The 26,098-nt window shown below is 39.9% G+C and overlaps 1 protein-coding gene across 2 annotated transcripts in view; it reads right to left on the bottom strand.

Annotated features, from left to right (window-relative positions):
• The window catches only part of FBXL4 (F-box and leucine rich repeat protein 4), a 73,785-nt gene extending 49,881 nt beyond the window's left edge, over positions 1–23,904 (bottom strand). The window contains exons 1-3 of one of the 2 annotated variants that reach the window (XM_043890192.1): positions 23,759–23,904; positions 4,213–4,330; positions 2,976–3,559 (exon numbers count right to left, since the gene is read on the bottom strand). In XM_043890192.1, the coding sequence (XP_043746127.1) occupies positions 2,976–3,487 (512 nt within the window). In that variant the 5' untranslated portion in view covers positions 3,488–3,559; positions 4,213–4,330; positions 23,759–23,904. The remainder of the gene's footprint in view (positions 1–2,975; positions 3,560–4,212; positions 4,331–23,758) is intronic. The other variant, XM_043890193.1, reaches the window with a different exon arrangement.
• Between the last annotated feature and the right edge of the window lie 2,194 nt (positions 23,905–26,098).

The raw sequence follows: 26,098 nt of genomic DNA, 5'->3' as shown, positions 1-26,098 counted from the left end.
TCACAGCCCAAGACAGACCAGCAGGGGTGTCCAGTCAAGCTCCCTGGCAAGTCAGCCTCCAGGCTGCCTGGGACTTCATAGGACACTGCAGCCTTGCCTTCTTCCCTTCCTTACACCACTTTCCCTGCTCCCTCACCGGTTTCTCCAGGAGCACTTTCCTAAAAAATCCTTGGCGGGGGAACAGTCTTCTCAGGGCTGCTTATGGGAAACTGGATCCAAGAGCGCTACGAATTCCCAGAGCTTGTGGCCCCTTGACAGCTTGTTCTCTCCACTCTGGGACTTGTCTCACTTCTTGGAACACCAGGATTTCACCTCATGATTCCACTTTTGTACGTGCTGTTCTCACTTCACCTTTCCTACCCAAATTAAAGCCTTACTCAACCCTCAGTCCCAAGTAAGTCACTTTCTCTGGGGGGACTTCTCTGAGCCCCACAGGCTTCCCTCTGTCAGCACATGCACCCGGCAATTCCCCAGCCCTTTTCCAGGCTGGCCTGTAAATCTCAAAGAACAAGATCCACATCGGTCCAGCCCTCTGTTTTATTCCCAGCAGTGAGTGGGCAGAGAAGGTGTTCAATCAATGTTTCTGACTGTCTAAAGATTCACCAAAATGCTAACACTTACTAAATCTGGGCAGAAGAATTGTGGGGTTTTTTATACAAATTGTGGGGTATTTTCTAACAAGTTTTTTAAACAATGAAACTGATTTCATAATCAGTAAAAATTTTAGGCCCTTTTTTATCCTGCAGTAATAGATATTAGTTATTAGTTATATTCTTTTCCTCAAAAGCTAATGGTGTTTTCTGTGGAATAAGGCTAAAACGCAATTAAGCAAAGTAGACTTACATCTGTAAATACAAAGTTGTCATCTTCATCACAATCACACGCTACAACTCTCAGCTAGGAACCCAAGAGCATGATTTACAGTCACAATCAGTTATGGAGAAATTAGGTTTTATATCTTATCCAGATACTGATTCATCTTGTTAGGGAAAAGTAGATAGCTTTGTAGGAAAGAGGCAGAGAATGACAAGAGTTCAACAAAACAGTTTTCACATAAGCAAGCATCCTATTCAAAGAAATTTAAAGCATCCCCTTTCAGGGAAAAAAAAAAAGTCTGTATAATAAAGGATACTGGTTTTCTGTGTTTAAAAAACTGATTCATTAATAATATTGTTGACAGTGTGAATTATCAAACTTATTCTTATAAGAATGAATAAAGATTACACCAGCAGTGCCCAGCTTGAGCTGAGCTCTATTCTGCATTTGCTTCCTGGTAGCCTGGGAGGTGTTCCTTGGAGCTGAGGAGACAAGGACCTCTTCTCAACTCAAAGGGAGGAGTGTGTTAGGCCACACCAGATCTGTGCCCCTCCTCCTCCTCCATGGGCAGATGAGCTCCTACAGTTTAACAGGTACCCACAAACTGCTCTGAGACTACAATAAGCTCATAAGGGCAGAGATTTTTGTCTGTTTTGTTCATTGTTCATTAACATACCTCAACACAGAGAACAATGCTTAGTACATGGTAGATACTCAAATATTTAATGAATGAATAAATGAAGCAACATAGAGATTTAAAACTGGTAAGCTCAACAAGTAATAGAAAATGGACAAATATTAATAACATGATAGACAGTTCAAGGAGAAGGAAATATAAATGGCTCTTAAACACAAGAAAACATTCAACCTCAGAGATGATGAAAGAATTTTAACTTAAAGTTAACATGAGATAACATTTTTCACCTACCAAATTAACAAAAATGCTAAAATTTCTTAAGACACTACAGGTGAGGCTTTAGTAAAACACACATGCACATACACTGCTGGTGGGAATATAAATAGGTAGAGCTTCCTTGAAGGGAAATCTGGCACGTGTTAACACTACAAATACACAGACCCTTGGCCCAGCAAAATTTCTCACAAGTTACCCACATGCATGCTTGTACACATGCAAAGTGACTCAATGGCAAGGTTATTCATTGCGTTAACACTAATAATAGTGAAGTATGGGAACAACTAAGAAGCCATCAATAGGGGAGTGGTTAATAAGTTGGTATATACATATACTGTACATTACTTGCAACTGTAGACAAGAATAAGGAAGCTCTCTTTGCATTTATATGAAAAGATCCAATATACACCCTAAGTGAAACAAATAAGGTATAGAACAATGTAAACGGTGTGCTTATTTTTGTGTATAAGGAAAGTAAAATGAATATATTTGTATTTTTTTATATCTGCATAACAAAACTCTGGAACAATGCAAAGGAAGTGGATAACAGTGGTTTCTTTGAGTGCAGGGTGGATCCTAGGCACATGGAGAACACGGTATAAGAATGTATTATGTACTTTTTAGATTACTGAATATAATTACCTAGTCAAATAATTAGATTCTAAAAAATCAGGAGGCTGAACTACAGAAACAAGAGAGGAAGAGAGAGGCGCCATGATGCAAATCAATGATGTAAATAAATAGGTTTTTAGGGAGACTGCATGAACACTTAAGGCAGCATTTATTTTTAAATGAATATACTTGTTACAAAAACATCCATTTAACATGAAAGCTAATCCCCTAAGGACCTCCTCTAAAGTATTACTCTGTAGGCTGACTTTGAGTTAACCAAAGTGTTTAAAATCAATAACATGATGCCTGTTTGAAAATATGTTAGAATTCATACTTCCAACTTCTCAGATTGGCTCATGTTCCAGTTAGTTCAAATCATGCTTTTCATTTACAGCAAACTCACACACAAATCTCACAATCCATGACTATTATGGGGTGAGGTGTTATAGGTATAAAGAATGCGTTAAATTTATCTGATCCTTCTTCCCCTATCAGAAAAGTAAAGGAAAATTTAAAAACTTGAATTTGTTTAAATGACCTAAGAGAACACTTTCAATGAAAAAAGACCTCCAGTACTGAAACCACCACCATCTTTCAGCAGTAAAATGTGGTCATTAAAAAAAATGAGTCTTACCTGACTTCAGCCAGTGGACCTGGGGAATAGGGATTTGCAGAACAAGCTAGAATTCTAATGACTGCTCCAGGATGATAGGTTTCCAGAACGTGGACAGCTGTTGGATATACCTGTTGTTCAAAAGCAAGTTCCACATAGTCTTGGCTCTGGAAATCTGCTGGCGTCCTCTCGAAAGGCACAGGTGCGCTAGGACACTGATCCCACCACGTTCCGTAAGTTCGAAACACAGCTGTCTGCGTAAAGTCGCCGGAGCTCGGAAACACATTTGGGACACCTGCTAAGTTCCACATGGTGTAAGACATGCTGTTCTCACTCCCGTAATGGGAGCTGAAATCGACTACCTCTTTGGCATACTGGACCACCTCTGCATTCAGAGGCGAGGTCCGGCTGTTTGATTCTACAGTTCTATGGCTGTTCATTATTTCTCCTCTGGTAGCCGTCCTGGCTCGGCGCCGAAGGCACATATAATAAAACATAGTCAGAACTGTTAACATGGGAAAGACCGGTGACATCTAGGTGTGAATTATGAAGCTTCAAAAGGTCAGGTGTCCTCAGTAAGACGCATGAACTCTTTGAAGGATGTTCTAAAAAAAATGAATGGCTTGGTTAAATAAAATAATTTAAATAAGTAGAAACATGCATGGATAAGGTAACAAACAGGCTTTTTACCCAATGTAATTTCCCAGAATGAAACAAACAAAAAATTCACTGCAAATGTGAACCTCTAAATAACCTATCTAATGTACTTTTAAGAAACCTGAATATTGAAAATGTATACAATTTTATGCTATATGGGAAGCAAAACTGATATTATAAGGCAATGGAAGACGTACAACCCAAAAAACCCCATTTTGTACAAAATTATAACTATCCTTCAAGAAATACTAAGTCCTTGAACTTTTAAAATTAAAATTATTTAAAATATATGGCAAACCACTAAAATAGTGCTGTAAATCCAAAAGGATCTTAGGCATATTTTATAACTTCACATTTTAACAAATGATTCCCTATTGTTAATTATGACTCACTTCTGAACATGCTAAGTACAGATTTCACATTATGGGAATATAGTTTTCTGGAGCTGACAGTTAATCCAGACCAACGAAATTAACTGCCTTACACATCACAGATCACCAGACAGTGTTTAATTTATTATAACTCCCAGCATTATTTGTGAGGGCAGTCCATGGCTGGCTGGCATCTGGTTGGTTGCCAGCTCCTCTTAGAAATCACTCACCCCAGACAGAACGGTCACAGGGTACACACCGGAAATGCAAAGGTTGGCACTCATCCATGTGGCCTGACAGGTACACCCTGATCTCAGGTGCAAATATTGAAATACGACATTCTTTTACCTGTAAGACAAGAGTTTTAGAAAATATTTTTACTTCTAACTTAGAAAGCCAAATATCCCAACAAGATTATTATCATAGAGAAACAGCTACTTATTAGATACAGAACACTCAAATAGAATTTGAATTTTTTCTGAATTCACGTTTTTCTGAGTTGTGTGGACAATTTTGAATAATTAATATATTTTTTAAATTTTATGATAGAATGTAATAAAAACATTATAAACGAACCCTTTCTATATGAAGGTTGCAAACCCATAGCTCATGGGTCAAACCACACGAGCAGATATACTCATGCTAAGAGCTTAGTTGCTCAGTCACGTCTGACCCTTTGCGACCCCATGGACTATGGCCCACCAGGCTCCTCTGTCCATGGGACTTCCCAAGCAAGCCTACTGGAGTGGGTTGTCATTTCCTTCTCCAGGGTATCTTCCCAACCCAGGGATTGAACCTGAGTCTCCTGCATTGCAGGCAGTTTCTTTACCATCTGAGGGAAGTCCAAGGGTAAGACGCGTCGCTGGGTGGATATACTTTAATCGGACCAAATAGTGATTTGTAAAGTTGAAGAAGTTTGTAACTTTTAACAGTCAAGAAGACCCTGTGAGAAGAGGCCTGAGCTTCCCTGGCGGCCACTGCTGTTCTCAGCCAGCTCTCCCAGTTCACGACGGAGACCTGGCCCCTGTCTGCACTGACTAGCTAACCTCTTGGCTACACAAACAAGGCAATCAAGCATGCTCATTTTTCTACCTGCGAAGCCCTGAGTTTAACCTCTCCTACGTAAAAGAAGGAAAATACAGAATTTTTTCTTTAGTAGAGCAATGTGTTAGCCTTTCAAATCAGTACACTAAGATTATAAAAAATTAGACATCTCTCCCACCCAAAACCTCTCACAGCTTTTTGTTCTTACTTACAAGATATAATCTAAACCTCTTGGTTTGACATTTCAAGGCTCTCCTCAAGCTAGACCCACTTCTTTGCATCTAATGCAGTAAACTCTGTCACCTTCTAAACATCCTTCATACTTTACTTTAATCTCCCTGAGTTTACCATTCTTTTTCTAACCCCTTTGTTCCGTAAATAGGCTTATTATCTGGCACCACCTTTGTATCAGGTATGTACTCTTGTTTCCACAAGGGCCTACATTACGACCAAGTTTCTTGGAGGAAGGAATATAGCCAAAGACTTCACTTATCAAAGTACTCAGTACATGAAATATGACACATGTTGACAGAAAGATGATGAGAAAAAAGACTATAAAAATCTAAAATAAGTTAAAATTAAATAACAGCAACTTCACAGGTGATGCTAGTGGTAAAGAACCGGACCGCAATGCAGGAGATGCAGGAGACAGGTTGGATCCCTGGGTTGGGAAGATCCCCTGGAGGAGGAAATGTCAACCCACTCCAGTATTCTTGCCTGGAGAATCCCATGGACAGAGGGGCCTGGCGGGCTGCAGTCCATACGGTCACAAGGAGTCAGCCACGACTGAAGTGACTTAGCACACACATACAATGGCATCTTCTGCCTCTCAATCCTGTCCAGATCCAAACACACTGAAATGCTTGACAAAACATACCCAGTAAAACAGGAGATAAAGGGCTGAGTTAGAAACAAGTGAGGAAAACCTGCCGTTGTGAGAAACAAAAAGGAAAATCAAAGAGCAGAGAACAGAAATGGAAGCTATGACGCAGGGAACCCATCACAGGTCTCAGCGGTTGTAATAAGAGGACTTTCAACACCGATGCAGAGAGGTGATTTCAAGCCACAGGTCCCATTTGGAAGAATCTTCCTAAGGCCAAAACTCAGGAGAAATCACCCTGTCTGTGAAACCAGGAACATGAAAGCTTAGCTCACTGGCCAGGAAGCCAAAGGATACTTGGCACCAACTTGGGCAGCGGGGAGAAAGTCAGCGGAGGGAAGTCAGAACCCTGTTAGGCAAGTACCACACAAAGTACGGGCCTAGCTTCATACCGCCTTCACGGCTGAGAATCCCCCGAGCCAAAAGATCTCAAAAGAAACAGCGGTCCTAACTGGCAGAGGCAGATGTGAACCTCCCTGCAGGGATGCTTCCACACACAGGACTGACTAAACCCTTCCAGAAGATGCGTCACAGCACAAACGTACAGACCGCAGCAGAAACTGAACCACTATCACGGACAGTCGACAGGCAGACTCACTCAATGGAAGAACCCGCACCCTAAGAACAAGAAACAACAGGACACTCTGGACAGAACTGTTTTGGGAAAGAGTACCAAAAGCACAGTATTGAAATAAATAAGGTACTTCTGCAACACATGTTACATGTTCTCCAGCGGATAAACCATGAGTCAGTGAATCAGATTCACCTCAGGACAGACAACACGGAGAGCTGAAGCATAGGACGGGTTGTAAATGCGGGAGATATAATGATTTAGAACATCACCTCCTCATTCAAACATTCCACCCACCACAAGGATAAATCGGTCAAAGAAAAAAATGTACCAATGCACAAATATCAAATCTTTAACACCAAAACCTGAAATGACATAGCTCTTTCTTTTACCACTTATACTTTACTTCAAAATAGGCCCCCCAGGTAAATTAAGAAGCATAATTTCCCAAAGAAGTTACTTGGCCCCTCTCTTTCTTGAAAGAAAAAGAATTAATGAAATAAATTTAAACTGCAAAAATGAAATTTAGAAAATCCCACTCAATTGACATCTCTGCTAATTTGGGAAGAATGTGGGTGTTTTGTTCCTGGAAATCTTCAAGGGAAGGACAGAAATCTATTTGTCAAGGTGGATGGATGGGTTTGACTCTATCATCTTTAGATATCACTTCTCCTTCCACAATCTATAAATTGCTGCAATGGAGCTCCTTTTACTTTCTTTATAAAACTGCATTTATCAGAAAGTAATAGTTTTATAAAACCAAAGAAACATCTGTAAATAAGATACCATCATTCATGTGAACTTGCACAATCATTCTTGGCCAAAAGATTGAGACAAATTCTGTTTGACCTACTGAACCACAAACTTGATAACTGTTTCCTAGCTAGTTTTTACCATCAGATTATGGGATAATATCAAAAGCAGCAAGACTGTCAAGTGTGCAGGATCATTTTTAAGCTGGTGTTAAGTAAAATTTTGCATTGAAGCAACATACATAAAGGTGAGCTATAAATATACATATTATATGTGAGAGTTGTAAATACATGTATTATATATATGCTATAAATATACATATGTTCAAAGATCTTCAGTGTAGAAGAGATGCTTAATTTTTTTCAACTATGGATAACAATAACCTACAGGGTTAATTTTCTGTGAGATAAAGCTATACCGACAAAAAGAAAGGCACTGGAAAACCCAATACATTTTTTCTTTTATCAGCCATAATATTTAGAAAAATATAATGCAGCTAACACCTGTTTTTTTTTTTTTTTAAATAAACATGGCATAGAAATAAAAAAGGAAAATGTACAAATCCATTGTTAACATCCTTCACTGATTCTAAACTCCTTTCCAGTCAGCTAAGATGACACATACCAGTGTCTAGCGGGTGAGGATGAACATATGGAGAAGAAAGGATAGCTCACTCCACTTTTCCCTGGGAAATGACGCTGAAAAAGGGAATAGAGCCGCAGTCTCAGGACTCATGTGGGCAGCAACGACCAGTACCCAAGTTCAAATTGTCCATGTACTGTCTGGACTTCTGCCAAGGCATTGAGGCAATTTGTGATAACCAATGAATATCCCAATGGGCAATGAACCAAATGTGAAAGATACAATAACTCCCCTTTAGGAGGAGAATGGAATTCAAAGACAAAATGACTTTTCCCACCAGATGCAAGTAAACAAATATTAGTCTGGTACACTAAATTTTTCCAAGAGGGTGACTATAATATATACCTTTTGGGAGACATTTTCTTTCCCAGTTCATTCAAAAAACTACATTACTATTAAATACAACATATAAAAACACTATTTTTCATTTAACAAAAATGTCTGAATTAGAAATACAATGATCTTTATTCATTTAATCCAATAACTTGTCAACAATGATTACAAAGTAAGAAATTCCCCACAACACGCTGAACGCTTATACTAGCACAATCAAGGAATACAAAACAACAGCCATTTTAACCTGTGTCGGGAGACTTTCATACTCCTTGGGAAACAACTTGCTTTATGCGACATCATTTTATTATAATACAACTTTATTTTCAACCTCATCTTTCATATTATAGAATGCTTAACAAAGTTAAATAATACAATTACAGAGAAAGCAATAACAGTGGAAAAGAGAAATTAAGAGGTATAGACAAGGGAGAACATATGTTTACTACTGAGATTTGAAGTGAGATGGGGAGTCGATGAGGCGGAGAGAAACAGGATGGCAGAAACTGCAGAGAAGAGGGCAGAGCAACCAGGAGGAAGGAGCTTTTCATGAAATCAACAAAAGGAGGTAACTGGGATGAAAGTGAAAGCTTAGGTTCATGGTATAGTGGGAGAACCTGGAGAACAAGTTTAAAACTCCACAGTGGATTCTCAACTTATTTTAAAGTGAAAAGATATGGGAAAAGATAAAAAGGCTAGGCAAAAAGGCACAGTCCTACACCGGAGGCAAGTCATAACAATACGTACTTGCAAAACAGCCCACAGAGACATGTCAGCGAAGTGACAGAAAAAACCAAGAGTTTCGGCAGCCTTGCAGGATGTTACCGAAATGTCATAGAGGGCGGAATGTGGTAACAAATCCAGAAAAAAAGCTGAACTTTAAATGCTGTCATTTCTGAATCCTGCTGAAACTGATCAAGAGACACTCCTTTGAGGAAAGGACTTTTCAGGTTGAGTCTAGAAATCCAGACATAGGGGAATGGAGGAAAATATCAGTCAAGAAAAGAAAGGGGTTATATTTGAACTTGGGATAGCAGCTGACACTCCCACCCAGCCCTCTCCCCTGGCCTGCCCTCTGCAGGCTTCCACGCCACCATATGCTCTCCTATCTCCTCCTGCCTTTCTGGTAACTTCCGTGTCCTCCCTCGGACTCCTCTCTCCTCATTCTTCTAAAATAGCTAGAGGTTCCATTAAAGGAAGGCTGTCTTTTTAGTTCCTTCCCACTTCTCTTGGGCTGTCTTCTCCCTGTGTCTTCCACTTCACACACCCCGCCCTTCCTACAGACCTACCAGGACACCTACCCTGGCCTCAGCTGCACCTGTACTTTCAACCCCCAGCATCTCCTGGTCTCCCACTGAGGCTACGTGGCTCTGAAATCCCCTTACTTTTCCTCTCTTTGACACCCTCTTGCTCACCTTTAAGGTTCAGGCCTTATCCACTACTCACTTTTTCCCTGCTCTGATCTTTCGTGTGTGAGCTCAGTCATGTCCAACTCTTTACGGCTCCCTGGACTGTAGCCCGCCAGGCTCCTCTGTCCATGGGATTATCCACACAAGAATACTGGAGTCGGTTGCCACCTCCTACTCCTAGGGGTCTTCCCAACCCCTAGGGATCGAGCCCATCTCTCTTGCATCTCCTGCACTGGCAAACGGACTCTACACCACTGCGCCACCTGGGAAGCCCACCATTTCTTACATGCTGAGATATTTTTTCCTACTATAATAGACTACAAATTCCTCAAGTTAAAAGAATATTTCTTAATGAGAACTATATCCTTAGGGCTTAGCACATGCCAATATATGCTCTGTAAACATTTATTCATTTTTTTGAGCCGGCAGAGTAGATGGCAGAAGAGAATTAAAACAAGTAAGATTAAAATAGACACAAAAATAAACCAGTGACCCTTCAAGTCACATAAGGCACATGTAACCCAAAAAAAAAAAAAAGTTCCATATCTTGATACAGAGAAAAAGAGAGAGAAATGGATAATAAAAACAGAAACACAATAGGTAAGAATCAAATATATGACCTTCCTTGAAGCCATCCAATAAGGAATAGTATATATATATTGAAATTTTACTATTCAAAGGGAATGTAAAAAAGTGGTAACTTCTGTTAATACAAAAGCAGTCTTGAATACATAAAAGAGACCTGACCTTGGCCACAAAGAAACTGATTAAAATTAAAGAAAGACACATGAAAGACATGATTGGAGAGGTAAAAGAAGCTATTTTTCTCAAATATGATGATTTTTTTAACACTCCAAATCTATGTTAAGACCATATGGTGATTATGAAGAACTGGAAAAAACTGTGGATGAAAAAGTTCTTTAAAAAGCGAGAGAGAGATAACTTCAGAGTAAAAGAGATAGGCCAAAAAGGGCAGTAATATAAGAGTAAAGGTAAAAAAGACAGCTTAATATTTTTCTGCTATTAGATACACTAGGGAGGAGCAAAGGTTGAGTCTTACAAAAGCATCCCTCTTCCTTTATCATTATTCACAACGCACTACGTTGAAAACATACGGCAGTGTCAGTAAGGAGACTACCGGGGGTGCAATATTATGACATTAAGTGCCTCTCTCTTCCTCTATGTAAATTCTTCTCCAGTTGAAACATCTTTATTATGACTATAGGTTATAATCAACAAGGTCCCAATACAAAATAAACAGGTAGAGTTTAACTGAACCATGTGGATGAACAAAGAAAAGAGAGACTTCTATGCAGCTTTATGGCTATTTGAAAACCCAGGCAAATAAAGCAAAAGGAGAAGCAACCAGGAAGAAAAACCTGAAGGCCAGGGAAAAATCTTGAAAACCAAAGAGGTGAACAAAAATCTTCCAGAAATCAAGGTAGGCCTTGAAAATACAAAAAGTATGGAACACAATGGGCTCTTCAGAATTTCTGCTGAGTTAACGTGCCAACAGTGAGGATGAAGCAGGAAATGCCTAACAAGTGAAACTAGGAATAAACTTGTCAGAAAACCAAGGATGAGGTTTAGAACCAACTTAAACTAGGAACTGACAATGGTTAGTTCTGTACAATGCTTTATTTCTTCTCTTTCTTTCCTAGATTTTAACAAGCAAATCTAAATTTATGAAATATTTCACAAGCAATCTTTCAGTAACAAGAAAAAGGAATTTAGGAGTCAATGTTAAAAAAAAAGCGCCACATAACGGTAGGATAAGTGAATTGTGATTTTCTGATACAATAGATCTGGAAACCCTCTTCCTAACCAAAGATACTATTTCAGAAGTGACAAATAAGGATGTTTCTAGTCACACAGACATGATTCTATAAAGTACCTTACTTACAAATGCCACCAATGCTCTCTCTGTTTTACATTTTTCTTAATTATTTATGATGAGTAAGAATAAATCATCTGAGTTGGAAGAACTACAAATCAGAATAACCCAAAACTTTTAACAGACACAAGATATATATTTAACTAAAACCTAGAGTATTAAAACTTAAGAATATCTGATTGCAGATCATTTTAATGGACACACTGAAGGAAAAAAAAAAAAAAACTCCCTAGCTCTTAAAACCATAAGGTAAATGTACATTTATTTTAGCCAAATACTAGTGATACATTTTTACATTAAAATAAAAAGTATTTTACCTAATTAAAAAATAACTGAATTTAGTTAGCCTTCCTAACAAAAATCCAAGTACAAAATCCTAGGTATGTCACTGCTAGCCATTCAAGCTAAAAAAGCAATTAATTAAAATGGCATAATACTGCTAAATTAACTTTAGGGTATAATCTACATTCTAAAACATGTACTCCATTTTAAGTGTACAGTTCAATGAGGTTTGACAAAGACATATAACAATGCAAACCACCACCAGGACCAAGATATACTGGTTGGCCAAAAAGCTAGTTTGGGTCTTCCCATAGGATGTTACAAAAAAACCCACATTTTTTGAGCAACCCAATAAAAAATTTCTGCTCTCCCAACCACCCATCTACTCCTTGTGCCAGGAAAAAAACACACACTACTTGTTGTCACTATAAATTAGACTACCTTTTATTCTAGTTACATAAAGTGAAATATGTCTGTACTTTTGAGTCTAATTTATTTTGCTCAGCATAACTGAGATTGATCCCTCTTGTTATGTTTATCAGTCGTTTGTTCCTTTATTGCTGAATCATCTCTATTAAGCAGACATATTCTTGGGTTGTTTCTGGAACCAAAATGTTTACAAAATGAGTGTAACATTTTACATTCCCACCAACAATGTATGAGAGTTCTAGTTGCTCCAAATCCTCACCAACAGTTATTATTGTCGATCTTTAGCCATTCCAGTGAGTGGGTCATGATACCTTATGGTTTTAGTTTGCATTTCTCAACTGACTACTAATAACGTGCCCTTATTTTCACGTCCTTATTTGCCACATGTATCTTCTTTAGTGAAATGGGTATTTTTCCCATTTTTTAATTGTCTTATTATTCATTTTTTTGCTTTCTTATTATTTATTGAGTTGTAAGAGTTCTTCATACATTCTAGATGCAATCTTTTCTAGATATATGTTTCACAAATAGCTTCTTCCAGTCTCTCCCTATTTGTGCTTGCCTTTTCATCTACTTGATAATAGACTTATCTTTAGAAAATAGCTTCTCTTTAGAAAAGTTTTCTATTTTTAAGTCCAATTTATCATTTGTTTTTCTTTTATGACATACTTTTGTGTGTCCTGGCAAATGTTTTACTTAGGAGCAATTTCAAAAGAATAAACCCTAAGACAGATAGTGTTTAATATCGTAAATCTGAGAAGAGTTAAATACAGATTAATCAATTCTAAGATGATATCAAACTGGATGCTACAAACACTTCTGGTGGGATTACAAAATGGTACAGCCACTTTGGGTAAGTCTGAAAGTTTATTATAAAGTTATATACCCTTACCAAACCATCTAGCATTCCACTCCTAGGATATTTACTCAAATGTATTAAAACCTATATTCAAACAAAAACCTGTACGCAAATGTTTAGAGCAGATTTATTCATTCTCATTCCAATCTGGAGATGTCCAAGATGTCTTTCAACAGGCAAATGGATAAACAGTAGTACCTATTCAGGGAACTACTATTCAGCAATAACAAGGAATGAGTTACTGACTCAGGTAACAGCAAAGATGACTTAAAATGCATTTTGTAAGTGAAAGAAGACATACACAAAGGCTACACAATTGTTTAATTTCATGTACATGATATGATACTCTGGAAAAGGTAAAATTATAGGGAAGGAAAGCAGATCAGTGTTTACTGGGGAGTTAGGGAAGAAGACAGGGTTGAGTCTGATGACTGCAAAGGGGCCACACAAAGGAATGCTTATGGCAATGAGACTGCTCTGTACGCTTTTATTTTCAGTCTTCACTGTGGACCAAGACAGGGTAGAGATCTGGTATCCCAGAATTGGGTTGTTTACGGGCTGCTGCTGCTGCTGCTAAGTCACTTCAATCATAGCCAACTCTGTGCGACCCCAAAGACAGTAGCCTACCAGGCTCCCCCATCCCTGGGATTCTCCAGGCAAGAACACTGGAGTGGGTTGCCATTTCCTTCTCCAATGCATGAAAGTGAAAAGTGAAAGTGAAGTAGCTCAGTTGTGTCTGGCTCTTCGCAACCCCATGGACTGCAGCCTACCAGGCTCCTCCATCCATGGGATTTTCCAGGCAAGAGTACTGGAGTGGGGTGCCATTGCCTTCTCCATGTTTATGGGCATCCTAGCTTATTAGTCAGTTTTTGACCAGCACACCCTAAAAAAATATCTACTAGTTAACATGTTCTGCCCATTCATTACACTCAGGGTAAAGCCTGATCTCAGAGCCCCAGCCAACTCACCTGGCCTTAGACATCCATCCTAAAGACCTAAAAGCAACTTGGGCAATTAGAGCAACTGGTCTCCAAAAAAAGTTAATGCAAAAAACAGGAGAAGAGTTTTAAAATATAACTATTATCTTTAGTGTGAATTAACATGGCATAAGCTCCATAAAATAAGTATAAGCTAATTTTTTAAAACTTTTTTAAATTTTAGAAATTAAAATCATAGTAGTCAAAATAAATTGAAAATTTAAATGAAAAAAATAGGAACACAGATGCAAGAAACCCAATACTTATATAAAGTGAATTCAAGAAGAGATTGAAGCTGATGAAAGTTCAAAAAAATGCTAAAAGATAATAGAACATTTTAGAAATTACAAAGGAAAAAGAACTGACTCAAACTTTTATTCACAAAGAAAAACAAACAACAAGCCAGAAACTATTTCTGGACATGCAAGTATTCCTCCCATAACTCTTCTTAAAAACATTACTCAAGAAAGTATTCCAGTCAAAAAACAAATGAATTAAAGTAAATAAATTTTAAAAGAGGAAGACACAATATTCAAGTGACCAGTGACCTTATAGTTAAATCTAAATCATTACAGATGCAGTGCTGGTAAAGTTGAAAAGGACGGTTAGGGAAAAACAGAAGTGATACAAAAGGAAATCAAATCAATAGAACCAAGAATGTAGGGAAGGCAAAGAGTCAAGGTCTTGCCTCATTAAATGGAGGAATAAGGGCAAAAGAAAGTCAGTTCTACATCGTTTCAGAATTTCCAAACTTTCAGGGGAGAAAAAAAAAAAGTAAATACGAATAGGTTAAATTTTCCTGTGAAAAAGTAAGTCCTTGTAATGGAGTGATTCTACATTTTGACTGTGGTGGTGGTATGACAAGATCTACATAAAATGTCAGAGAACACACACACAAAGGCACGTGAAACTGAGGAAATCCGAGTAAAGTGTGTAGACGGGGTCAATGTCAATGTCCCAGGTGTACTATAGTGCTATAGTCATGCAAGATGTTACCACAGGAAGAAACTGGGTGAAGTATACGTAAGATATTCCTTTATTATTTCTTTCAGTTGCATGTGAACCTATGATTATCTTTTATAAAACGTTTCTTAACAATGCAAAATAAATAATAAAGAAAAACTTTCAGGTTGGGAGGGCGAAGGTTGGAAGGAAAAATGAAAGTCTGACTAAATGATGCTTGATATTTATGAGAGTAAAGCAAAATGATGTAAATAACTGAAAGAACATGTGAGCAATAAAAATCTATCCAGTACACACAAAACTGACAGAGACGGCAACAGTAATATCAGAAATCATCAAACAGAGCAAAACATACTTTATATTTTGTAAGATTGAAATCCACTGAGAACAAACATCTATAAGGATGAATCCAATCAAATTCATAGTCACAGTGAGAGACTAATATATTCTGCTTACTGATTTATCAGTTTTGAGAAAACAGTAAATAGTGATATAGTACAAGGAATGTGTCAAGCCAAAAACAGGGAAATGACAGCTTATCAAAAATATTTTGGGAAAATGTCTACACACTTAGCAAAGTAAATTTAGAATACAGTTGATCCTTGAACAATACAGGGGTTAGGAGCACCGGCACAGCTGAAAACCCATGTATAACTTACAACTGGCCATGCATATGCACAATTCCTCCTTACCCACAGTTTTGTATCCCTAGGTTCATGCAACAGTGAATTGTTCAGTCCTGAGCATTTACTACTGAAAAAAATCCACAGGTATATCGATTCCTGCAAGTCACACCCATGTTATTCAAGGGTCAACTGTATTACCCAAGCAACCATTTTTTAAAATTTAAATAAGTAACACAAAATATCCAGTAAGAGAATATATACAGAGAGCATTTTAATAACCTGGGGATGGAAACTCAGGATGCCATAAAGAGAATACAGAACTGACAACATACATATTAAAGCTTTCGAGATGATTAGATAGCATCACCAACTCAATAGACACGAGTTTGAGCAAACTCTGGGAGGCAGAGGAGGACAGGGGAGCCTGGTGTGCTGCAGTCTATGGGGTCGCAGAGTCAGGCACGACTTAGCGACTGAACAAAACCAACATGGCAAAAGCTCCCAGAAAAAGCATTTAAAGAATAAACTATGAAAAAATACTGGCAATGGTGTACCAAGTCACTGACAGCCGTGACATGCAAAGAGCTATTACAAATTAACATGAAAAAGAGGGCCATCAACAGAAAATTAAGCAAAGAATATGAATAGGCAAGGAGATATTCAACTCCATCAATAAGCAGACAAATGCAAAATTAAAACAGCAAAAGTACCTTTCATCCATAACATCATAAAATGTAAAAGAATGACATCATTTTAGCAGTGATTGTTTCAGAACAATTCTTCACAGGTCGCTCACATTTCTGCACACCTCACAAGCAGGGACACTGATAATCTCTGTTCCAGACTATCCTTTCAAAGGTCTTTATACAGCAAACATCGTTGGCACATAAAGAGAAGTCTCCCCCTGGAGTAGAGGGCAGATTTTTCTTTTTTTACTCTTCAGCATAATAAAGATAATGTCTCTCCCTAGGGTAAAAGTTAGGCAGACTTGCTTGCCTATTATGAACAGTCAGGTTCCCTAAGCTCAGGGTTTCACTCCTATAATGTAATCTACTGCATATGCTTGAACTACCTGGCCCTCATCACATCACCCTGTGGAAATCAGGGTTCAAGGAAGTGACAGAAGAAAAGAATGGCAGAAGGACATGCACTCACCCCCTCCCGGGAAAGGACGGAAACCACAACTACCTGCTGGACAAGCAGCAACAGAAAGATACTGAAACCGACAAAAAACATACCCCACATTAAAGACAAAGAAGAGTCAGTGAGACGGCAGAAGGGGTGCAATTACAATAAAATCAAATCCCATACCTGCCAGGGGCGTGACGCACAAACCGCAGAACAATTAAACCACAGAAGTTCTCCCACTATTGTGAAGGTTCTGAGCCCCACATCAGGATTCCCAGCCTGTGGGTCCAGCAAAGGGACCAGGAACCCCCAGGGAATCAGACATTGAAGGCCAGTGGGATTTGACTGCAGGACTTCCATGGCACTGGAGGAAACAGAGGGTACACACAGGACCCAGGGGGAAGGAGCAGGGACGCCACAGGAGACCGAACCAAGCCCACCTATAGTGTTGGAGGGTCTCCTGCAGAGGTGTGGGAGGCAGTGGATGAGTGGGACTGGCAGGAGCAGTTCTCAGAAGTCCCAGCTGGTGTGAGTTCTCTCAGAGGCCACCACAGGCCGGACCATAGAGTCGGTAGGCTCAGGGCTGGGTCCTTAGGCCAAACAACTAACACAGAGGGATCACAGCCTCACTCAGCAGCAGACAAGCAGATTAAAGTTATACTGAGCAAGGCCCTCACCACCAGAGCAAGAACCAGTTCTTTGCACTGCCAGTCCCTCCCATCAGGAAGCCTGCACAACCCTTTTAGATAGCCTCATGAGGCTTAGTATCATCAAAACAGACAACCCAATCAAAAAATGGCCAAAAGATCTAAACAGACATTTCTCCAAAGAAGACACACAGGTGGTCTAAAGGCCCATGAAAAAATATCCAACATCACTAATTATTCAGTCAGTTCAGTCGCTCAGTCATGTCCGACTCTTTGCGACCCCATGAATCGCAGTACGCCAGGCCTCCCTGTCCATCATCAACCCCCAGAGTTTACTCAAACTCATGTCCATCGAGTTGGCGATGCCATCCAGCCATCTTATCCTCTGTCGTCCCCTTCTCCTCCTGCCCCCAATCCCTCCAAGCATCAGGGTCTCTTCCAATGAGTCAGCTCTTCACATCAGGTGGCCAAAATATTGGAGTTTCAGCTTCAGCATCAGTCCTTCCAATGAACACCCAGGACTGATCTCCTTCAGGATGGACTGGTTGGATCTCCTTGCAGTCCAAGGGATTCTCAAGAGTCTTCTCCAACACCATAGTTCAAAAGCATCAATTTTTCAGCGCTCAGCTTTCTTCATAGTCCAACTCTCACATCCATACATGACCACTGGAAAAACCATAGCTTTGACCAGACGGACCTTTGTTGGCAAAGTAATGTCTCTGCTTTTTAATATGCTATCGAGATTGGTCATAACTTTCCTTCCAAGGAGTAAGCGTCTTTTAATTTTATGGCTGCAATCACTATCTGCAGTGACTCTGGAGCCCAAAAAATTAAAGTCTGACACTGTTTCCACTGCCTCCCCATCTATTTCCCATGAGGTGATGGGACCAGATGCCATGATCTTAGTTTTCTGAATGTTGAACTTTAAGCCAACTTTTTCACTCTCCTCTTTCACTTTCATCAAGAGGCTTTTTAGTTCATCTTCACTTTCTGCCATAAGGGTGGTGTCATCTGCGTATCTGAGGTTACTGATATTTCTCCTGGCAATCTTGATTCCAGCTTGTGCTTCTTCCAGCCCAGCGTTTCTCATGATGTACTCTGCATAAAAGTTAAATAAGTAGGGTGACAATATACAGCCTTGACGTACTCCTTTTCCTATTTGGAACCAGTCTGTTGTTCCATGTCCAGTTCTAACTGTTGCTTCCTGACCCGCAAATCAAAACTGCATTGAGTGATCACCTCACATGAGTCAAAATGGTCATCACCAAAAAATCCACAAACAATAAATGCTGCAGAGGGTGTGGAGAAATGGGGGCCCTCCTACACTGTTGGTGGGAATGTAAATTGGTACTGCCACTACAGAGAACAGTATGGAGGTTCCTCAAAAATCTAAAAATAAAGCTACTATATCACCCCGGAATCCCACTCCTGGGCATATGAAAGTGAAGTGAAAGTCTTGGTTGCTTCAGTCATGTCCAACTCCGCAATCCCATGGACTGCGGCCTGCCAACCTCCACTGTCCATGGGATTCTCCAGGCAAGAATACTGGAATGGGTTGCCATTCCCTTCTCCAAGGGACCTTCCCAACCCAGGCATAGCACCCAGGTCTCCTGCACTGCAGGCAGACTCTTTACCATCTGAGCCACGAGGGAAATTATATATCCAGAGAAAAACCTGGTCTGAAAGGATATATGCACCTCAACATCCACCACAGCACTGTGTACAACAGCCAAGCCATGGAAGGAACCTAAATGTCCATCGACAGAGGAATGGATACAGCAGATGTGGTGAATACATACAGTGGAACATTATGCAACCATTAAAAATAAAGAAACAATGCCATTTGTGGCATCAGGGATAGACCTAGAGATTGTGAAGTCAGACAGCCAAGAGGAGAAATATCAAAGGACATTTTTTATATGTAAAATCTAAAAAGAAATATTTGTTGTTGTTTAGTCACTGAGTTGTGTCCAACTCTTTTGAAACCCTATGGACTGGGACCCCATGGACTGTAGCCCTCCAGGCTCCTCTGTCCATGGGATTTCCCAGGCAAGAATACTGGAGTGGGTTGCCACTTCCTTCTCCAGGGGATCTTCTGTACCCAGGGATCAAACCCACATCTCCTACATTGCAGGCAGATTCTTTACCACTGAGCCACCAGGGAAGCCTCAAAAAATACACCAATGAACTTATTTACAAAACAGATACAGACTCACAGACTTAGAGAATCAATTTACGGTTGCTGGGTGAAGGGACAGTTAGGGAGTTTGGGACTGACATGTACATACTGCTATATTTAAAATGGATAACCAACAAAGACTTTAGCAACTCAAAAACGATAACAACTGTACAGCACAGGAAATTCTCTCAATGTTATGCGGCAGCCTGGATGGAAGGGGAGTTTAGAGGAGAATGGATACATGTACATGTACGGCTGAGTTCCTCTGCTGTCCACCTAAGACTACCACAAGATTATTAATCTGCTATACTCCAATATAAAATAAAAAGTTTACAGAAATAATTATCTCTGGCTACTGTTACTGCTGGCTCCTGTCTTCTACCAGCATCCATCAAACTGTGAGCTTGCAAATAAGGTAAAATTCAATCTTGACAATTCCTGGCAAGGATTCAGCAACAGCAGGCAACATTTTCAGAAACGGTATAAGCTGACTCTGACAACAACCTTTTGAAGAGAAATATGGAACGATCTATCATAATTTAAAACATATGTAACTTTTTATTTTTTAAAAAAGGTATATATCTTTTGACCCAGCGATACCGTGTCTTAACATTCACACTAAGGAACTAAATAAATGTGCAAATATATACACACAATAGGAATCCCTGAGGCTTTGTTTCTAATAGAAAGAAATTCAGAATAGCCTAAGTATCACCAGGGGATTGGTTAAATAAATTTTAGGTTATTCCTACAATGAAATATCAAAAAGACTTTTAAAAGATAATGTTATATGCACCAACATAGAAAGATGTTCATCAATTATTACTAACTGGAAGTTACTTAACATTATATATAATATTATATAACATTATATATAATATATATATATAATATATATATACTTAACTTTATATATAATATACTTATATATAATAATAACATTATATATAATATACTTAACTTTACTTAACATTATATATAATATACTGCTAGTTATAAAACGCATGTAGACTTACACACATGTATTTTTAATGTCTGGAAGGAAAAGAGAACAAATGATTAAAACTGACGATCTCTGGGGAATGGGGTTACTAGAGAGGTGGACCCACAACATTTTTACTTGCTCCTTTGGCTATTTCTGTATTACTTTTCTAAAAGAATGTATGCATTTATTTTATGATCTAATAACATTTCTAAGTACCTATTATAACAACACTTGAAAATTCATTATATTTAAGTTGTTCAATCATAAAACACAAATGGACATGGGGCAGTTCCCAGGGATCATGTCTACAGGCATTTATCCCTTGTGAGTGAGTGAAAGCTGCTGGATTACATCCAAATTTTGGGGACTCTATAGTCCATAGAATTCTCCAGGCCAGAATACTGGAGTTGGTAGCCTTTCCCTTCTCCAGGGAATCTTGGGATCTTCCCAACCCAGGGATTGAACCCGTGTCTCCCGCATTACAGGCACATTCTTTACCAGCTGAGCTACAAGAGAAGCCCCAAAATACTGAAGTGGGTAGCCTATCCCTTCTCCAGCGGATCTTTCTGACCCAGGAATTGAACCAGGGTCTTCTGCATTGCAGGCGAATTCTTTACCAACTGAGTTATCAATCTCCAGCATTGCAGGTGGATTTTTTACCAACCGAGCTATCAGGGAAGCTGATATCCCTTAGAGCTACTGAAACCTACTACAGAACATCCTGAGTCCTAAGTGAAGAGGAGAGACACACGCACTAACACACAATGCAAGGTCAAAAGACACCCAGATTTTGAATCAAGCTGCTTTTCTAGGTACAATTCTGAGGAGCAACTTTAACAGGGCAAGTTCTAACTTAGCAAGAGAAGGGATTTATTTAACAATGGTTAATAATTCAACTGACCATGAGGAAGGCAAGCTAAAAAATAATTTCAAGAGGCAAGAAACTTTAAGGAAAGGGTGGGGTAGAGAGGAAGGGGTAAAAAGGGAGTCAACTTACCCTCTCTAAACGGGTTCATTTCAATAATATTTAGAGATGTCTACAATATGCCAGGCACTATTTGAAGCACTAGACATTAAAACACATTATAAAACTAAAGTAATAAGAGCAGCATGGTATCAGCACAGGAAGCTAGAGATTGCTAAACATTAATTCAGTAAAAGTTTCAAGAATATACTAGAATTAGGGCCTCAGATAAAAACAGCATTTGCCATCAGTAGGGGAAAATAGAATTCCACAATTGCTGGTGGGGACAGTGGCTGACAACTACGAAAGAAAAAGGGGTGCTTTATTTCCTTGCTTATATTAAACACTGGAGAAGGAAATGGCAACCCACTCCAGTACTCTTGCCTGGAAAATCCCATGGACGGTGGAACCTGGTAGGCTACAGTCCATGGGGTTGCAAAAAGTCAGACAGGACTGAGCGACTTCACTTTCATGCTAAATATAATTGAGGTAAAGACTTAAATATGAAGAATGCTCCATTGCTAAGTCATGTCCGACTCTTTGCAAGCCCATGGACTAGCCCACCAGGCTTCTCTTTCCATGGGATTTTCCAGGCAAGAATACTAGAGTGGGTTGCCATTTCCTTCTCCAGGGGATCCTCCCGTCCCAGGGATCAAACCTGCATCTCCAGCATCTCCTGCATTGGCAGGCAGATACTTTACCACTGAGCCACCTGGGAAGCCCAAATATGAAGAATAAGACTATGAAAAGTACTAGAAGAAAATAAAGGAGTATTTATATACAATTCATGTGGCAAAACATCTTTTTTAAGAGGATACCAGAGTTAGACCCATGAAGTTAAAACTGATTACGTTGATCACAGCAAAAGTTAAAGAGGATGCGACAATGAAACTTACACAGTAAAGAAACAGGAGTTTTCCCTTTACTGGCCATAGTTAGAAGTAAAAGATAAATAGCAACATTTTAAGATGCCTCGTACACAGGACTATAATTGCATTACTGGATCATGGGTGCTGGTAAAAAGGATATAACTATCTTATACGGATTTGACTTTTCTGATTTTTACGTCCATAATAAAAGGGAAGAGTATGTAAATGCAGGGCCCAGAAAAAGCAAATTTGGGGGGAGTAGTGAAAAGGGAGAAAGAGGGAAGAAAAGAAATGGTGCTCTGAAAAGAAGTGTGGAAAGGAGCCAATTCAATGAACAAGTAGAGTGTCTACTATGGGGTGACGCACAGTACCCCTAGAAAGATTACATACACTGTCCCTTTCCCCAAGAGCTTAGTATCTAATAAAGGACTAGAGAAGCCTTGATGTCTCAGGAAAATCTCCCTCTACTCAGCCAATATATTGTAATACAGGACAACACAAGCATGAAGTGAGCTTTAAGGGGTGGGGGGTGCGGGGGGCGGAATGTACTTATATTCTGAACTTAAGACACCAAAGAGGGCATGCCAAGAAGCAGTAAAGGCAGCCTGTGTCCTCTAAGACACCAAAGCAAGCAAGATCCCCGCACCTAGTGAGTCCTCCAGGGCATAAAGCCAGACGCCCCCTCAACTACCTGATCACAGGTTTATAGCATCTTAACTTTCTAATTACTTGTATATTTTAACTCGTGACTACATGAGAGGCTTTGTGGCAACGAGTATTTGGGAAACGATCAAGGAAATCCCAAACCGCTCCCACTGCAAACAGGCTGACAAGGAGGCCAAGTGGATGCTCACCATCTCACTGCATTCTAAGGATAGCTCTGAACACAGAAACAGGGCTGCCGCCAGGCATCTCGTTGCAGTCCTGAATTAAGACACGAGCCTGACTAGGCGAAAACCATCGGGTGCCAAAGAGAAATCAAAGTAGCACTCGCAGGAGCCACAAGTACACAGGCGGGCCGGTGGCCAACTCGGGGTTGCAGGGTCAGCGCTACCTGCCAACCCCGCAGTGTAAACAACCCTGCGCCGCCCGCACTGGGCGACGCCTCACGCCTAGCAGACAGTCGCGCAGAGAAGCGGCGCCGGAGGCAAGTTAGATGCTTGCAGGGTCCCAAGCAAGCCCAGCAAACGCAGGCTGGCGGCGGGAGGGCGGAAAGCAGGAGCGGAGACCTCTGCCGGGAGCCCCGGCTCCCCAAAGAGCGGCTCCACCCGGGCCCGGCCCAGCCCCAGCGCCGGAAGAAGACTGAGACCCCCAGGAGGGAGAAGTAAAGGAAGGGCCGTACCCTGTAGGGTCCGGGAGAGGCGCGCGCCGTGGCTTCACCAGCGACCAGACGGCGCGGGAAGGCCGGGGCGCGGGGGCGGATCCCAGGCTCCCGCGCTGCGGCGAGACCGCGGCGAGCCCGGCCCAGGGCGACCCGGAAGGAAGACGCTCGGGCCGCGCTGAGGGGCGGAGCCAGGACGGGGCGGGGCCACGTCGGCGTCTGGACCGCCCCCTCCCAGGCCGAGGGGAGGAGCTTCCTACTGCTGTTCTGGCCTGAGTGGTACCCTACGAATTACCAGTTACTCCTCAAGGGGCACTGGTTGCAAATGTGCTGTGGAAATAATCTCTTCCTCTAATCGGCCTGCCGTCAGTAATGTAGTAGAGCTAGGGCTTCTTCAGTCTAGAGTCGTTGGGTCAGGGGATGCTCAAGGATTATGGGTGTTGATGTTCTCAGAAGAAAAGGGGGACAAAAGTAATAGGTGCTCTAAAGGCATAGTTCACCAAGTTTACAAAACTCTTCTGTCCCAGAAACAAATCCTTTTTGCAGGCTCATCTCCCTCCCAACATTCCGAAGCCCGTGATTATTACCTCTGTTGAAGAAGATGCTCCCATGGTCTCCCTTAATCATTTTAATGTATTCTCAATAGAGACAATATTACCCTTTTTTTAGTTTGCATATTTATCTTGCATATGGCACAGTTTCCATTAAGATGGAACACAATAATGAAGAAAGGTAAAACCACACATTGCTTGCCATCTAATTACTCCTAAAGAGGCAAAATAATAAGTATATTTATTCTTTAATTATATACCTGAACGGAGCTAATATATGATGTACAGTATAAATTGTATACAAAACTGGAAATTTTTCAAATAAATTGAAGCTTAATCCCCATTCTACCCTCAACTCTCCTTGAGTGTGGCCAGCACCTGGTGACTTACTTCCAAAGAAAATGGAAAGGAGAGAAAAGTAGCTTTACTGTGGAGAAAGCTGGGAAACACTATCTTGGTCAAATGGAAGTTAACACCGTTAGTGATAAGCCAAGTTGGTAGCATGTACCTTGACATGGTGTGATGAAGAGGGTACTTCATTTCTGTGATAGTCTTCCTCAAAACCCATAAACCCTGTCTACCCTTGAGAAAACATCAAAAACTCCAGGTAATCCTATAAAAAAACTTGAACAAAATGCCCCAAATTTTTTTTCATGGAAAAAAAAAACTGAGAAATTTTCACAGACCAGAGCTCTCTCTGTTAGGAAACAGGGCCACTACATGTAACATGGTATTTTTGAATGCGATCCTGGAACATGGCAAGAACATTAGTGGGAAAACTAATTGTAGTAGAGTGATGAATGAAATTTAGTTAATAGTGATGCTCCAGTGTTGGTTTCTTGGTTTTAACAAACATACTATTTAACATACAATGTTAACAATAAAGGGAAAACAGATGAGTGATATGAGGGAACTCTCTGTACCATCACTGGAACTTTTCTGTAAATCTCGATCTATTCTAAAATAAAGACTGGACTGCAAATAATAATTTACAAGTAAATGAAACGGACCCTTTTATGGTTGCCAGTGAGACTTGAGTGATGTCCATAAAGTACTCAGACTCAATCTTGCTAAAACAGGTTCTCATTTAATTTCTAAATAAACTTTTCATTGAAGCATTAAAATATATTCAGAAAAATCCACAAAATATAAGTGAAGAGTTTAATAAAAAAGTGAGCATACACATATATTCACCACTCAGATAAAAAAAATTAATTACTAACACTCAGAACCCTGTCTATGCTGTTTATGCTTCCTCAAAGGTAACTATCATCCTGACTTCTAATACCAGAGATACATTTTGCTAACTTTTGCCTTTATATAGTTAGGTTCATACATGATACACTCTTCTGAATCTGGCTTCTTTCTCTCAACATTAGATTTGGGAGAGTTATTTATGTTGTTAAGTGTAGTAGTTTATTGAGTTTCTGTTGCCCAAATATGCCATAATTTATTTACCTATTCTACATGTGATCAACGTTGAGTTGTTTTTAGTTTTTAGTGATGATGCCATGAAATTCTTACTCATATCTTTCCGTGCCTATCTTCTGCATGCCCTCCCATACATTTCTGTTTTTTTGGTGTGTAAGAAATGTAATAGTTGGTGCTGTTGTTTCATGTAGTATTTTGGTTTAGTTTTGTTTCTAAAGGCATTTGAAGTCCTGCTTGGAATGTATATAAGGTTATATTTAGAGAAAGGAAAAGATTAGGGCAAAGTTTCATTTCTGTGAGTAAATGGAATTTTGATCATCATTGTTCAATCTATTCTCTCTCCAACCTCTCATCTCATGGGCCATGCCATTGTATGCTT

This window comes from Cervus elaphus, chromosome 28 (assembly GCF_910594005.1).
Source record: "Cervus elaphus chromosome 28, mCerEla1.1, whole genome shotgun sequence".
NCBI lineage: Eukaryota > Metazoa > Chordata > Mammalia > Artiodactyla > Cervidae > Cervus > Cervus elaphus.
The sequence above is the reverse complement of the archived record's forward strand: the minus strand, read 5'-3'. Positions and strand labels throughout refer to the sequence as shown.